The sequence below is a fragment of the Marmota flaviventris genome, chromosome 17 (assembly GCF_047511675.1).
Source record: "Marmota flaviventris isolate mMarFla1 chromosome 17, mMarFla1.hap1, whole genome shotgun sequence".
In the NCBI taxonomy this organism is placed as follows: Eukaryota; Metazoa; Chordata; class Mammalia; order Rodentia; family Sciuridae; genus Marmota; species Marmota flaviventris.
The window spans coordinates 30,821,857-30,839,477 of NC_092514.1; the positions used below are offsets into that span (position 1 = coordinate 30,821,857).

Genomic DNA, 17,621 nt, shown 5'->3' on the forward strand with positions numbered 1-17,621 from the left:
ATGTATCTGTCCCAACTAAGACAGCTATAAACTGTTGCTGAGTAAATGGAAACTGGTTGATATGACAAAATCTTTCTATATTGCTGTCTACTGAAATTACAGTTTACCTTTCCTAACACAGAAAAGTTCAAGTTTATTTTAGTGAGAAAGCTAAATCTGTTGGCCAGATAGTTCTCATCATATCTCTGCATTTTGAGTTGTTATCTGATCACTTTTGAAAAAGCATTTTGCTTTTATTAAAACATATTGCCTGGTGATCGATTACCAAGCTACAATTTAAATTTATAATTAATTCCATCAACATGCAATAAAGTAGTGATTAAAACAAGAAAAAAATAAATAAACCAACACTCCTTGTCTCAGTGCTGCTCCTGAATGAGTCCTCCCTGGAGTGCTCCAGTGCTGCCCAAACACAGACACACAATTTACCTTTTTTAAAAAATAATACTTTTTTTTTTTTTAGTTATACATGGGCACAATATCTTTATTTTGTTTATTTATTTTTATGTGGTGCTGAGGATCGAATCCGGGTCTCACACATGCGAGGTGAGTGCTTTACCACTGAGCCACAACCCCAGCCCCCACAATTTACCTTTAATTCAAGCCCCAGGATGGCTCCTCTGCCCTCGGCCTCAAGCTCCCCAAATGGGAGAGCGAGTAATGTCACGAGAGGCTGGCGAGAGAGAGCTAGCATGCTCGGGAGTGGACTTTCATTGGGGAGACTCTTATTCTTTAGAAATTGCCATTCAAAAAAGGTCAAGGGGGGGGGCAGGTTTACAAGGACAGGTAAGATAATTTGACCCCTGGGGCTGTAGGAAGGCACATCTACGCATGAAGACACATTTTGTGACATTTTGCGACTTCCGGGATCGGGGCAGCTGTCTAGGGCCACTATGATGTGGCCAGATCACGGAAAGTAACCGACAAAGCCTCAACCAACAGGGAAGGAAAATTCTGGTCACACAGCGCAATGGCCTCCCACACTCCAGGTCACTGTGGCCTGGATCCCAGAGACCAAGGGGCCATGTGGGATGGGCAGCTGTCACTTTTTTTGTGTGTGGAGTGCCAGGGACTGGCTGCATGGGGGGAATGTGGACCCAACAGGCCACCATCATGGTGCTCACTATTAGCAGCAGGACTGCAGGCCTACTAGATGAGAGACGGCTGGGGAGCACCCAGGGCAAGAAATGGGAAGCGCTCTCTGGGAGCAATGGCCTCTCATGAACAAAGCTCAGGCAATGCCCTCTACTCTGGGTCTGAAGTGGCCCAGGGTCTTAAGAGTCCCTGAAGCCTATGCCCAGCACCTAGCTCAGTGCAGGGGTCAGCAGGCCATGGAGAGTGTTGTGGGCTCATTTATTGGAAGCAGGTGGGCACATAGGGAGGGTCCAGAGCTTGTGAGGACAAGCAGTGGCATCATAACCTCATCTAGGATCAGCTTAGGCCTCTCTAGGGGACTGAGGCGACACTGTGGCAGGGTTTCTTCAGGGAGCTTAGTCTCAGGGGTGAATACCAGAGCCCGACAAGGAGTATCTGGCACTGATCCTGCTTTAGACAAGATAACTTGGCTCCAGGGGTCAGGGGAACACAACCTTCTCAACTGCACACTGCCTTCTGGGAAGGTCCTACCCTGTGCAGCCTGGAAGTCCCAGGGCCATGTGTGCTGGACACATGCAGCTGGAAACAAAGCCAGGCAATGGCAGCAGGTCTGGTGGCTCTGTCACCCACTCCTGTTCCAGGCTCCCTGCTGCATCCAGTTTCCTGCTGTCCTGCAGACAGCCCCACTCAGGTCCATAAGGCCTAGAGAAATGGTCACCATCCCCTTGCCAGACAGTGACAATAAAGCATTTGACGCATCCTGTGTTTCCACAGCAGATGGTGAGTTGAGGCCCGGGGACTTCCCTAGACCCTGTGTCCCCATCTCACTCCCACAACCCCTCATGGAGGAGTAATTGGCCAAAGCAACCACAGCAAGAGGAGCATCAGCTTCAAAGCCTTTTGTGTTATTGTGGTTCTGGGGATCGGATCCAGGGGTGCTCTACCACTGAGCCCCACCCCAGCCTTTATTTTGAAACATGGTCTCACCACGTTACTGAGATTACAGGCATGTGCCACCATGCCTGGGTTCAGTGCCTTTTAATACTAGCTTGAGCTGGACAAAAGGTCTGGTCCAGTTGCCATAATCCAGAACTGCTGGCACTTGATGCTAGAGGTCACCACAGGAGTGACTGCACCCACCTTGGGACAGCATGGTGGACTCTACACACCATCCTGCCTCTCTTGCAAAAGAAATGCAGGAATGCATCACATTGTTTTTATAAGACCAGGGGAGGGAGAAACATGTCTAAGAGGTGAAAACCCATGCTCAGACTCTCTCCTCCAGTCCCTCTGCTTAAGGGGGTGGCTGGCATCCTTCTTCATGCAGGACCAGGTTAAACTGGGGACTGATGCCAAACCCTTCTTTCCATGTACATCACACACTTACTTCCACCCAGATTTCTTGAGTCATCAGAGCTGAGGGGACAGTTATATGCCTTGGTTTTAGAAGCTAAAGTGACTTTTAGATTTTCATGTTGACACCTATAGATACAGCCAATTCCTTTACATTTCAGGAGGCCCTGCATAACCAGTCCCTTTGATGGCAACTTTTAAGTTGCTTCTGATCTTCTGTGATCACAGCTTGCTCATCTCCTATGCAGGTCTTTCTATTCCTGTTGAATACATTCCTAAAAGTAGAATTCTGAAAAATAAATGTCACCCACTTAAAATTTTAGTTACTCCTGCCAAACTGCCCTTCTAGAAGGTTTCACCAAGCTCGGGGGCTGCCCGTCTGGCCTTGTTGGAGGGTTGGAGACAACTGAGAATCACAGCTATGGCTAGTTGGGTTCTGATGGGCAACCTCTACCAGCTGGGCTTCTCCCCCATGCTTTACTGACATATTTCAGAGCAGGGGTCCTATGTCAAGACTTGGAACTCACAAGGTGCCCTCATTCCACTCCAAGTACTTTCCCATGTGATTACTATAAAGGGGACCTCATCTCAGCCTAGTGTGCCCAAATAGGCTTCATCACCTCCCTTTTGTACACCAACTGCAGATGCAGGTGAGGCTAAGTGACCTGTGAGAGATCAACTCACTGGAGAACAGGAAAGGGCTGGGCTCTGGGCTCACCTCTGACCCATCTGTCCCACCAGGTACCAAACTACTATGTTAGCTAATAACCATACATCCTCAGGATATGGGGACAGGGAAGGATGCCACTGAAGTTACAGTCATGAGATCCAGTGGGTAGGTCAGAAAAGGAAGCAGAATGAGCTGGCATTCTCAGGGTACAAGGAGGGCCAAGGGAGCCTGGAGCCTGGTCATGGCTGTGCTTGGGGTCTTTGTTGGTGCAGGGCATGAGGCCTGGAGAATGGACATGAACTTGCTGTTGGACAGTGAAGTTTGGGCATGAAGCTTGGACCACAGGCTCCTCAATGTGGCCATGGCACAGGGATGCTAAATTCCAGTGGAGGCAGGTCATCCAGGATAATGTCAGTAACTGGGTGTGGGGGCCTAGGTCTTTCACCAATGGAAGGAGAGCCCAGGACATCATCCCTGACAAGGGCAACTGTGGGGCACATGCACAGAGACCTTCCCAGAGAATTTCAGCCACTCCCTGGGCATCTGCCTTATAGAGCTTATAGAAACAAAGTCCAGCAGGCTTCTGGGAATCCCACACATATGTGGAAGACACTTGCCCACTCACAAAGCCTTTCCAGAGGGCTTTCTGTAGAAGAACCTGGTATCAGGACCAGTTTCCCGAAACACTCTCTTTTTAGTTTCCCATGCCCTCCCTGGTCTCCTGAGCTCTCTGTGGTGGGTGCGGGGAGCACTGTTGCTCAGTTCTGTGTATTTGGACAGGGCCTTATCCCCCATGGCAAATCAGTTCAGCCATCCCAGAATCACTCTGCCTGGACTCAATACAATCTCTGACTTTCACCTGAGTCACTGTGCACTGGAACCCTGTGTCCTGACCAACATCAGGAAGGCAGGTGCTAGCTGGAGCCTTTAGGTGGAGGCTGCTGGCACAGGAGTTTTTCTACTGCAGGCTCCAGCATCCTGGAAGATCCTTTTCCCTGCTGTCCACAATCTGGGTCTTGGAGTCTGGGGCTATCCCTCAAGTCCATTGCCCTCCACCTGTGGAACCAGGGTGTCTCAGCAGAAGAGCTAGACTTCATGGCTTGCTGATACAAGCAGTGGCTCAGAATGCCTGCAGGAAGTTAAAGAGGGTGAGTCCTACTTTCGATCTCTCTCAGCTCAAGGTCATCTTCTCAGAGATGCTTTGGCAACCATTCTGATGAGCCAGCTGCTCTCCAGAATAAGATCGTGTTTTATCATTGTCTTCCACACCTGGATGCTGGTGCTCTGGGTACCTCACAGACATATGTCCAGCACACAGATGCTCTGCAAGAACCCCTACTGACTGACCCTTCCCCAGCCTCTAGCCCATATACCCTACCCCTTCTCTCAGGCACCCTTGGAATGGATCATTCCTCTATATTGACTTTCTCTTATCCCCTCCTGTGGAGAGCCACTCCAAATGCATGCACCTTTAAGTCCTGATGCACCACGGGAATCTGAAAGATCACTATAGTCTAGCATGGTAGTGCCATGACTCATGACTCAGGCTTTTACTTCACTCAGGTGTGGTCCCAGGAGTGGCCCTAGGAGAAGGCAGCACCCAGAGAGGTTGAGCTACACTCACCTCTTTCCTTGTATTCCTACCCCTTGCCTCATGTGAATGGCTTCCTCCCAATAAAAGGGCTCAGCACGTGCTCCTCTCTCTCCACGGACCCCTGAGGTCAGAGAAGCCATCACAGGACCCAAAGAAAAAAGCATCTCTCTGTCTCTGTGTGATTATTTCGTGCAGCCCAGTTCACCTGGAGTGACCCTGAGTGTTTAGTCGTGAAATGCAACACCCTCCCTTTGTAGAAGCACCATCCAGACCTGGTCTGCAACAGAGATGGAGAATTTTCTCTACAGTGTGGGGCTCTCTAGCTGAACTGGTTCTTCCTACTGCAGCCTGGGCAAGTTCTCTAATCTCCTTTGTGAGCAAAGGAGATAAATGACCTGCCTGCCTCTCAAGGGCCTGGGATGATCAATCAGTATCTGCAAAGTGCTCACAGTATGAGCTGTCTACTTCTTAATTAAGGAACTGAATAGAGAGCAATTACTCCCCTAGGGAAGACATTCTCCATGCAAATGCCCAGTGTGGAGATATTCAAGATGGCAGAGTAGTGGAAGCCACATTTCCAGTTGCTCTGTGGCTCAGAATTCAAGCTGTGGGAAATATGGATTTCAATAAAATTCAACATTGAACAGTCAGAGTGTCTTAGAGATTCAGAAGTTAGGGTGCACTGAACAAAGAAGAAAGAGTATGTTGGAACCAGGCTAGTTGCAGCAGCCATGCTGGTTCACCACAGAGGGGAGGGAGAACACAGATAGAAATGCAATGGGCAAATTTGGCACAGAAAGGTGCCAAATAGATCAGAAAGGCAGCCCAAACTTAGCTGATCCAGAGTCTGCACAGACAGCCATCTGGTGTTTGAAAGGTGCAGTTTCTCAACTGGCTGTGGACAACTGAGGTGAGAACCATTTCAAGGAGGCCACAATGATGCTTGGTGCTGTGGAACTGGGAGACCATAGCAAACACTGTCCTGGAAAGTGCCTAACGTATGGCCAAGGGTGTACCCAGCAGAATGTGAGTGAAACAGGCACAGAGGAGATTGTACCCAGGGCAATTCAAGTAAGGGATACAGAGGGGAGCCCAACTCGCTTTCCTTTTGAGTCTGGCAGATCATGTGACCAATGGAAGTGGGTTGGGATCTGAACAGGTGTGTGTGAATACACTCAGGGACTCATCCCAGGAAGGCTGTGTCTGAGGGCAGCAGAGTATGTGGAGGGCCACACCCCTCCAACAATGGCCCTCTAAACAGAATTCTTGGGAGGCTCCTGAGACCCAGACCCAGACTCCCAGCAGAGATTGGCAGCTGCCAGGCCTTTGGGGTGTGACCGTCCATTCTTTTTTGTTGTTGTTGTTGTTAAATTTTTTAATTTGTTTTAATGAGTTATCCATGAGAATAGAATGCATTTATGCACTATGATATATCATTATAGATGGGGTATAATTTCTCATTTTTCTGATTTTACATGTTGTAGAGTTACATAAATCACGCAGATACATACATAAGGTAATAATGTCTGTTTCATTCGACTATCCTTCCTATCCCATATCTCCTCCCCCCTCCTCCCTTCACTCCCCTCTACCTAATCTAAGGTAACTCTATTCTTCCCTAGTGCCCCACCCCTTATTGTGAATTATCATCCGCATATCAGAAAAAACATTGGGCTCTTGGTTTTTTGGGATGGGCTTATTTCACTTATCATGATATTCTCCAACTTTATCCATTTACTGGTAAATGCCATAATTTCATTTCTCTTTAAAGCTGAGTAATATTTCATTCACTATATATACCACATTTTCTTTATCCATTCAGCTATTGAAGGACACTAGGTTGGTTCCATAATTTAGCTTTTGTGAATTGAGCTGCTATAAACATTGACGTGGCTGTGTCACTGTAGTATGCTGATTATAAGTCCTTTGGATATAGACTGAGGAGTAGGATAGCTGGGTCAAATGATGGTTCCATTCTGAGTTTTCTGAGGAATCTCCAACCACTGTATTTGCACCAATTTGCAGTCTCATCAGCAATGTATGAGTGTACGTTTTTCCCCACATCCTCACCAACATTTATTGTTGCCATAAAGAATTCAAAAAACTTGACACCAAGAAAACAACCCCAAAATTAAACGGGCTAAGGAACTGAACAGAGGAAGAAATACAATCAATCAATAAATATGTGAAAAAAATGTTCATAATTTCTAGCAACTAGAGAAATGCAAATCAAAACTACTCTAAGATTTCTTTTTTTTTCACTCTAAGATTTCATCTCACCCCAGTCAGAATGGCAATCATCAAGAATACAAGCAACAATAATTGCTGGTGAGGATGTGGTGACCATTCATTCTTGTTGATAATTTTGACCACTTCAGTGGAGACCATTCCTTCATTTTTCATTAAGAATATTCGTGTGTGTGCGTGTGTGTGTGCGCACGTGCGCATTCTTGCTGTGCCAGTTGGTTTATGGACATATATACATATACATATTTCTTTCTTTTTTCTCACTTTCAGCATTTCTTAATGTTATTTTTTCTTGCCGTGTCTTTTGAGGATTAACGGTTTTGTTTTATTTTGTTTTTGTTTCTTTCTCTCCTTTTGTCTCCCATTAATAGGAAATTCTTTATTCTTTATCCTTTACTTTGTTTTTCCTCCTTCTTTCTTATAATCATAACCTGATATATTTCTTTTTCATTCTCTCTGTTCACATTTTGAACATTGTGAACTCTCTTCTATCTTCCTATTAAATTTTCTTTTCTCTTAATGAACTGTATTTGACCATCTTTTAGATCTAATTCGGTTATAAAACTTCTGCCCCCACCACTCATGTTGCATTATTGCTGCTGTAGATGACATAATTGACTCACCTGCTGTTTGCCTTACTGTCAAATCTAGTTCTAGTTATTGTTGTTTTTGCTTTTGGCAATTTCTGACTCTGCCCTGGAAACTTCCAGAGTGACTAGGTGAGTTCTAGTCACATCACTGTGACAAGGTCCAAGCCATTGTCCTCCCACTTCTCAGTAGGTGCTTCCTACATCATCTTCTCAAGGATATGTGTTTTTTTTATACTTATGGATAATATTTATTAGAACAGAAGTATATAAACCAAGAGCATCAGGAAAAGATATGTATCAGGAGGAATCCAGAGACATCGGGCACAGGCTTTTGACCATTTCCCTATCTGGGGCCATACAGGACATGCTTTCTCTTTAGCAGTAAAGTATGTGGACATGTGCAGAATGTCTCTGCACAGAGAAAACTGTTCAAGCTTTTGGGCCTGAGGCTTTTATTGAGAGCCAGTCACAAGAGACATCACGCTACATGACAGTCAAAGCCACTGAAACTTAGGATCCCAATGATGAAACCAGACATACATCAAATATGATAATATATGTGCAAAGCAATCCTGACAGACTGAAATGACATGGCCCACTGCTTCAGGTATACAAAACATCATGATCAACCACTAACATAAGAACACTCAAAGGCTACATTACTAGGGGTTGGCCAAACTAGGTTCCCTTGAAGACATGCAAGGATTGAACAGCAAGACCTACACTTTCCTCTCACTCCACATGTGCTATTTGAAACTCAACAGTGTCCTATATATGTGGGATTGTATGTGTAAACTCTTACATGTATCAAGATCACATCTAGTCTCTGGTTGAACTGAGATTCGAATCTATGGTGGGGTTTTGCTCACTTAAGCTGTACTGCCTTCTCACTATCAGCTACTAGGGTGTTGAGTATTTACAGATCATCCAATCCATTTATATGACAAAACCCCTACTTGACTATAAATTAGTCTGAGCCATCCTCCCACTCTGCTGGGGGCATATAAAGATGTCTTATGCTCATTCATTCTGACCTCCCCATGGCCTCTGTCTTTGCACAGGTAGTTCCCCCAGGTGTGTGTCTATAAGGTCATCATGACATTTACAGGTGATAAAATGTTGCTGCTTATGCATAAACGTATTAAGCAGATAGTTCATGCATTCAGGGTGTGGAAAAGCATGGTGGGTCAGGCATGGTAGCACACACCTGTGATCCCAGCTACTCAGAAGTTTGAGGTAGGAGGATCACAAACTTGACTCCAGCCTAGACAACTTAGTGAGACCCTGTTTCAAAATAAAAAAAAGGAGTACTTGCCTAGCATGTGTGAGCCCCTGGGTTCAATACCTCCTGCAAAAAAAAAAAAAAAAAAAAAAAAAAGCATTGACGTACCTACAGACTTGAATTTCCTATTGGTATTACCTATTTTAAAAAGAAAATTGAAAAGGAATAAGTTGCAAATTATTCCGGGTTAGAAAAGCCTGATCTTTAAAAAAAATCCACAAATAGAAGCAAAAAATTGTAATCAAATTTTAAATTATCATGACAAAATTCTAAATATATGCAAAAGTAGGGTTAGTAATATGCTGAACTCCTATATAATCATTTCTCAGATTAAACAATTATCACTACATGGCCAATCTTGTTTCAATTAGACTTTTGTTCATTATCCATTTGTATCCTAAAATATAGTAACTTTTTAAAATGCACAAACATGCCAGGCACTGTGGTGCACACCTATAAACCCTCCCAGCTCAGGAGGCTGAGACAGGAGGATCTCAAGTTCAAAGCCAGCCTCAATAATAACAACAACAACAACAAAGTGAGGCACTAAGCAACTCAGTGAGATGCTGTCTTTAAATAAAATACAAAATAGGGCTGGGATGTAAGGAAAAATAATAAGGGAGACACAGAGACAAGGTGCAGAGGCAGGAGAGTGGCTGATTATCCAAGTGGCCACGTTTATTTATACCAATAGTTTACATTAGGTCATTAGTACCATAACTACATTATTGTTTAGAGTGTCAGTAAGGTTGCTTATTCTGCAGTTAGATTCAGAGTTACAATATGCAACATAAGGAGCTTTGGGCAGCTTTTAAGAAAATCCATTGTATAAAGGTACTATTTCATGGACAGATTTAGGTTCAGTGAAACATTGTGGTTTTCTAACAAGAGAGTCCCTATATTCCCAGGAGCTGTGTGCCTGAGATGAAGGTCAAAGCTGATAAGAGCTACCTCATGAAGGACATTGCTACAGCAGCCAGGCATCCCGTGTCTTTACACAGTTTCCCAGCAGCCAAGCATTCTGAGTCTTTGCACAGAAACTTCCAAGGAGCCAGGCATTCTGTGGCTTTGCACAGAAACTTCCTAGTTACCAAGCATGCCACAATCACGAAGTTTATCAGAGACCCCAATCCCAAACACAGAACCCCTACACTAGGGTTATGGCTCAGTAGTGGAGTGCCTCTGAGTTCAATCCCTGGTACCCCTCCCCCCAAAAAAAGTGCACAAACACTACCATTATTTCATTTACAAAATAATGATAATACCTTATGTTTTGGTTAGCTTTTGTGTCACTAAACGATCTGTCAAGAACACATAGGAAGAAAAATTTATTTTGGTTCATGGTTGTACAGGTTAATTCTCTGACCAGCTGACTACATTGTTCTGGGCCCACAGTGAGGCAGAATCTCATGGCAGAAGGTGTGACAGAGGAAAGCAGCTCTGACATGGCAGTCAGAAGCGGAGAGTTCCTTTCACCGGAGACAAAAATATAAACCCCAAAGGCATGCCCCCAGTGGCCTACCTCATCCAGGGAATCCTACCTGCCCACAGTTACTGCCTGGTTAATCCATATGAGTAGATTAATCCACTGATTAGGTCACAACTCTCATCATCTGATCATTTCATCTGTGAAAATTCTTGTATTATCTTATACTTAAGCCTTTGGGGGACATCTCATATCTAAACTATAACATTCTACCCTGGCCCCCCAAAATTCATGCCAACTTCACGATGCAAAACACATTCAGTCAATTTCCCAGAGTCCCCATAGTATAAACAGTCCCAGCATTGCCCAAAAGTCTGAGTCCAAAATTTTCTTTGAGGTTCAAGGCAAACTTTTTCCCTGCAAATATGTACATTTTTTCCAGAAGCAGAATCGCTAAAGTAGGTGCATCAGGGCAGTTATCAAGAGCCCTGCACTGCCGCAGTCCGGCTGCAGCAAAATAACTGGGGGGTGACTAGCAACTTGTGTACATTGATACAGCAGGAGTAAAAGCTGTTTATTGTAGGACCCGAGCGGTATATATACATTCCACACAGCTTATCTTAATTAACATAAACTGGATACAGCAGTCAACCAATTAGGAATCTCCACACTTAATGGCTCGCTGGCGTTACTTCACAAACCACTCCCTCTGGCAAAATGCCAGGCACCATCCTGACTTGTTTACAGACCTTAACATTGCACTTTACAGAACACCCTTTGCTTGTGGGCAAAGAAGTAAGCTCTGGGAAGCAGCCTGCTGGAGACAGGTGACTGTGCTGTCAGCTGATACATCAGAAGAGCTGGTATTATGTGCCACAGATTCTGACAGTTGAAGTAGGAGGAAGTTAGTTTTTGCAGCTATTTATGGAGTTGGTCCAATGAAAGTGCCAGCTGATGATCTACCTATCATAGCCATCTACAGCAGCTTTCTACAACACCTGGGTTTCTTTAGAAACTGTGAAGAGGCACTTGGTAGATGAGAAAGGGCAGCTTTTGCAAGTAACCCCCCCAACACCTGCATCCCAGGTCCAGGATCTGCACAGTGCCCGGCCAGTGCCTTCTAGTCCTCAGAGCGGTGACTCCACAGGCTCCCCAGCCTGAGTGCTGGAGGACAGCACAGGCCAGGCCAAGGAGGGGCTGTGGTCAAGAGCTGGGGCTGGGTGAGGGAGGCTGAGGCTCCTGGCAGAGAGAGGGGAGCAGTGTCATGCAGAGGCAAGGCAAGGGGAGATGCCCAGAGCCTTGAAAGAGTTCCCTGTTTCCTGAGAGGAGTGTCTGCAGAAGTCAGCTCCATATATGGTCTCATATGGGAAGTGGATAAAAACTTAATTTTAGTCATAAAAGGAAGGCTTATGGGGAGGAGGCAGCAGGGCTCTGGATGCAGCACCCAGGGCTGTAGATGCGGCACCCAGCTCAGAGACCCTGCCTGCCTCACTTGGCAGCTGCATCAGGTATAGAAATTGTTGCAGCTTTAGGAAGGGCTTTTCAGAGGGGGTGTCATAAAGATATGTGCCACAGTGGCCCTTATTCTGCCAGGAAGACACTGCATCTTTATGTCACGGTGCGTGGGGTAAGTGTGGTCCTTCCCCAGGTTGTGGCCCATGTTGCTGTCTGCCTTTGGACAAGTGTTAGTCCTGTTAACGGCTTCTCATTTTCTGAGCCTTCAGAGGTCTGCTGTCAGCCCACAGAACCAAGTGTCACTGCCATTCTAACTTGGGCTTCATCTCAGGCTCTGTTCATTAGTGTTTCTTGCTGAGACCTGTGCAGCTTTGCCTAAGCCTGCTGCAGGTTTTCTCCTGTGAATGTATGGCGCCTACCCCTGAAGCCCACCCAAGTGACTCCACCTTGGCCAGCTCAGGCTCCTGGGCATGAGGGGGATGCAAGCCACTGGCCAAATGAAACCCACTGAGTTCCAATGTCCATCCTTCTGGCTGTTCACCTGTGGACGGCTCTGCAGGGCTGGTGCTCAGCACACTGACACATATCCTGACAGCCTAGCAGTGACCATCCCCCCATGGATATTGGGAATGAAGTCAGAGAGGAGGGAGGTGGGGCTCAGAGCCCTGTGGCACCACTTCTTAGCCCTGTATCCTGAGGCAAGAGTCCCTGTTTCTCTGGGCCTCCACTTCTTATTAATAAAATGGTAATGCCAGCGGTTCTTACCATGTGATTGTTCTTCCACAGTTGTGTGTCTCATTGATGCATGATTTATCTTTTAAATTTTTATTTTTTAATTTTTCTGGTAATGGGGATTGAGCCCAGGGGACTCTACCACTGAGCTGCACCCTCAGCCCTTTTAATTATATTTTGAGACAGACTCTCACTAAGTTGCTGAAGCTGACCTACAACTTGTATCCTCCTGCTTCAGCCTCCCCAAGTTGCTGGGATTACAAGCCCCCAGCTAGCTGACACAGTTTTTATAGAGACTTGACTTAGTCAATGATGAAGATGCTCCACACACACAAAGCAGCCTCTAGTCCACCAAGGCAGTCATGGAGACTCTGCTTTGGAAGCAAGAGTCTAGCAAATCTGAAGTAGCAACTCTGAAAATCCTCTGCTTCTAGGAACTAAACACATGAAGCTACATGTCTGAGCTGGCCAAAAGGACAGGACACCTCCAGGATCCAGGAAGGAGGAACATGGTTGAGGGATGGTGGGCTCAGAAGCCAACACTGCAGCCTTGGGCATGGATGCCACTTGCAAGGCCCTGGCAGCCTGAGTGTTACAGGGCAGAGGACATGAACTTATGAGATACATAGGACTGGAGACTAGAATTGGAAGCACACATGGATTCTGGATTTCCAAGACTGCAAATTCAATGAGAATGTTCTCCTAAAACTTCCTACCTAGCAGCAAAAGATGAAAAGGAAGCTGACCTCTTCGACTAAGGAATGAAGGGGAAGAAAATACTTCCTCCTAAGAACCAGGACGAACGCCCTCATGTTGGTTTAGAATTTATGCCATCCACACCTTAGAGGCAGTCCAAGCCACATAGTTATACATAAAATATAACTACTACTCTAGGAGGATCAGCATGACCAGTGAGACCCAGAAGGCCTTCAGCTCTATCCCCCAAAGAACAGCCCTGGATTGTCCATGCTAAGAGATGTCACATCCAAAAATGGCATCAGCAGAGACACCCCTCTCCTAAAGTCAAAATGATACATAAGCCTCAAGAATATAGGAAAAAGTACCACAACGTGATGAAAATAAGAGGAAGGGATTACTAACTGTGAAAGCCAAAAAATCAAATGGTTCTGAAAACCAAAAAAAAAAAAAAAAAAAAAAAACAATAGAATTAGCATCAGTTAAGCTAAATATTCTTTGAAAAGATTAACCTCACAGGGAAAACTTCAACATGCAAAACAAGACAAAGCAGAGAAAAGGCATAAATAAAGAACACTAAGAATAGAAAAGGAGCCAAGTGAAGAACAAATGAGGGAATTCAATAATTAAGAGCGGGAAGGGGTGGACTTGTTCAGTGCATACTATATGCGTGCATTGAAACGTCACACAAAACCCCATTAATATGTAAAGCTAATGCATGCTGATCAAAAAATTTAAAAAGGAAAAAATAAACAGGAACAATTAAAATGAATAAGATAAAAGAAAAAAGGTGGCCACAATTATACTCCAAGTATTTATATATTATTAAAAGTTTCTCAATACAATGAAAAGGATTGAAAAGACTAGAAATCATTGAAGAGATGAAGGACTTTGACTTACAACTTTGGGACAGTTACTTGATTTCTCTCAATCTGTTTTTACTCTTATACTATGGGGAAGAAATGGTTTCTTTGTGGAAACTTCTATGGACTGAAATAGATGTATGAAACACTTAGGACTGGGCTTGTTCCTCACTAAATGTTGATTTTTATTTTTTTGCAAGAATATCCATTACATCCTTATAATACTGAAAAAGTGGGAAAACATATTTAAATATTTATTAAAACACTTATTGATAAGGAAATGATTAAATAAGCCACAGAAGATATATAGGATCTAGTATTCTGGACCTGAGATTAAAAATGAATATATTCTATTTGTAGCGAAAAGATCTCCTACATGTCTTTTTTAATGCAAAAAAAAAAAAAAGGGAAATTGCAGAATAGTATATAGTGGAAGATACTATTTATGTTTCAACAAGAGACAGGGAGAGAGATTGAAGGGACAACTGGGGTGGCAGTGGAGGTTGATTTGGGTGGGTGAAGGAAAATTTTTATCCTTATTTTTGAATTTTCACAATGAAAGTGGTTGGTATAATATAGGGGGTAAAATTCAAAAATTTTAAAACACTTTTAAAATAACTAGATTTTTACTGAAGTTTCCTGGGGAGGAGTCTGCAGGGCTATATTACAGTACATTCAACAAAACCTCCTTAATACCCTTCAAAGGGAAAATTCACTATAACCAAACCATGGAACCAGCCTAGGTGACCATCAACAGATAAATGGGTAAAGAAAATGTGGTATGTATATGTATATATATATATATATATATATATATATATATATATATATATATACACATACATACACACACACACACACACACACTGGAGTTTTACCCAGCCATAAAGAAAAATGCAATTATATTATTTGCAGGAAAATGAATACAAACTAGATACCATCATGTTAAGTGAAATAAGCCAAACTCAGAAGGTCAAGGGTCCTCTGTTTCCTCTCATTTGTGGAAGTTAGAGAGGAAAAAGCAAAAAAAAAAAAAAAAAAAAAAGGAGAATGGGGTGGGGATCCCATGAAAATCAAAGGGAGATCAGTAAAGGGGATGGGAGGTGAGGAAGGAGGGGAGAAGTGTTGGGGGTGATATTGACCAAATTACATTGTTACATTGTGTGCATGTATGAAAAAGTAAAAATAAATCCCATGGTTATGTACAACTCTAATGCACCAACAAAAAATGTGGAAAAAACTCCTCAGACATCTCCTGCTTCTCAACATTCCTCTCCACCCCTCTTTGCTGTGTCACACTCTTCTTTCCCTTTTCCACCAACAGGTAAAGTTTCTTTGCCTTACCTTCATTGTTGCCCCCAGTTTTTTTAAAGTCAAGTCTAGTTCAAGCACTCTGGCAACACTGAATGGATTGGACTTACTGCTATGTACCCACCACTATAATCAACATGTCATATTTACTTCATCTAATTTTTTATTTAGCAAAAAAAATAAGATGTCATAGGATCCAAATTGAGAAACTTAGTTTTGGGTATTATTACTAAAGTGCTGGTGAACCCAGACCTGTCCTTACACATCTTGGGGTGCGGCTCGGCATCTGAGCCTCCTTTATAGAGCGCCTTTGATCTCTTTGTTTCGAAGGCTGTAGATGAACGGGTTCAAGGTCGGTGTGACCACTGCATACACCACGCTGGCCAGGCGGTCGTAACGCGCGGAGTAGGCGGATGAAGGTCGGAAATATACAGACAGGACAGAGCCAAAGAAAAGCGACACCACCACCAGGTGGGCCCCGCAGGTGGAGAAGGCACGGCGACTGCCTCCTGCCGACCGCACTCGAAGCACCGCGACTAGGATGTGTGCATAAGAGAGCGACACGAGAATCAGTGGGGTCAGCACCACCGCCAGGCCCTCGGAGAAGATGGCAGTCTCCGCGGTGGACGTGTCCGAAGTCGCCAAACTCAGCATCACCGTCATGTCACAAAAAAAGTGGCGCACAGGGGCAGAGTGGGGGTAGGAGAGCGCGGAGATGAGCAGGGTGTGGAGCAGCGAGTGCAGGTGGGACGCCGCCCAGGACGCACCCACCAGCGCCCTGCAGCGCCAGGGTGTCATGACCGCGGTGTAGTGCAGTGGCCGGCAGACCGCCACCGCGCGGTCGTAGGACATGGCCGCCAGGAGGTAGCTCTCGGTGATGCCCAGAGCCACAAAGAAGTATATCTGGGCAAAGCATGCTTGGAAGGATATGGCCTGAGCTGGGTGGAGCAGGCTGACCAGCAGTCGGGGGACCGTGACCGTGGTAAAGCAGGCATCCACAAAGCTCAGGTGACCCAAGAAGTAATACATAGGGGAGCACAGAGCCCCATCGGACCTCACCAGTACCACCATGCTCAGGTTGCCCATGGCGTTGAGCAGATAGACGCTGAGGAAGAGCAGGAACAACACTGGATGGGCAACTGTGTCATCCATCAGGCCAAGGAGGAGGAAATCTGGGCCGGATGTGAGGTTGACCAGAGCCATACTCCAAGCCAAGTAGGAATGCTGAGGAGTGAGGAGTCAGCAGGTCCGAAATCCGAGGAACCCCAGGTGGACTTTCTGCATGTTGAGGTTCCATATGTAAATTTTTATACACATCCCGAACACAGAGTATTTACAAAAATTTTGATAATTTAGATTTTTGCTTGCTAAAACAGATTGAAAACCACATTGCTCATTGAATGATCCTACTTTTATGAAGAAACCACATTTCACAAGGGTGTTCTAAGGTAATGATTGGAAGTCTCAAGTTTTGTTGTCATACCTGATTTTGAGTCTTCACTTTACTAATAAGGTAGTATGTCCTCTCTGAGCTTCGGTTCCTTCTTCTTTAATGAGGAAAATACTAGTTTCTATCCTTGGACTTGGTAATGAGGATAAAGTGAATAGTAAATTTAAAATTGTTAGCACACTGCCTGACACATAATAAGTTGTATAACTTTTATGTGACTACTCATCATTAGTCTATCATCATCATCATCATCATCATCATCATCATCACCTATTTAGTCAAAGAGTTAGGACCCAGGCCATCTAAATACCACTCTAAATCTCTTCACCAGACACCTTACTGCATTTGCCATTCATTTTCACCACTCATTATGAGCTAATTCACAAATCAACCATTTTTTTTTTCTGTAAAGTATACTTTAGGCTTGTGGGCCATACAGTTTCTGTTGGAACCACACCACTCTGATTTTGTGGTGCAAAAGCAGTGGCCCACAATAAGTAAATGTATGGCCATGGCCATGTTGCAATAAAACTTTATTCACAAAACAGGTGGAAGACTGGACGTTCCCAGTCAGACATGATTTGTTGACCCCCGTATAGGATACTGTGGGAGACAGCAAGATGGAAGAGTCTCAGCTTCTACCCTCAGTTAGATCTGGAGCAACATGCTGAGTATCTTAGTGTGTTTCTAATTTCATGAACCACATTGGAGTAAATTATTCTTCCTGGAGGAGCTTGAGAAGAATTTTAAAAAGGTGTGGGACTTGAATCAGGCCCTGAAGAATGAATAGGAGTTTACGAAATAGACATGCTCTGGTGAGGGAGGAGAGGGTACTCCTGAAAGTGGGAAGAGACTGT

The 17,621-nt window shown here is 44.5% G+C and overlaps 1 protein-coding gene across 1 annotated transcript; it reads right to left on the bottom strand.

The window, feature by feature from the left end:
- Window positions 1-15,611: 15,611 nt before the first annotated feature.
- LOC114084585 (olfactory receptor 1L4-like) lies at window positions 15,612-16,517 on the bottom strand. Its single transcript, XM_027925634.2, has one exon. It carries the CDS (start codon window positions 16,515-16,517, stop codon window positions 15,612-15,614), a length of 906 nt encoding a protein of 301 aa, XP_027781435.2.
- Window positions 16,518-17,621: the final 1,104 nt, after the last annotated feature.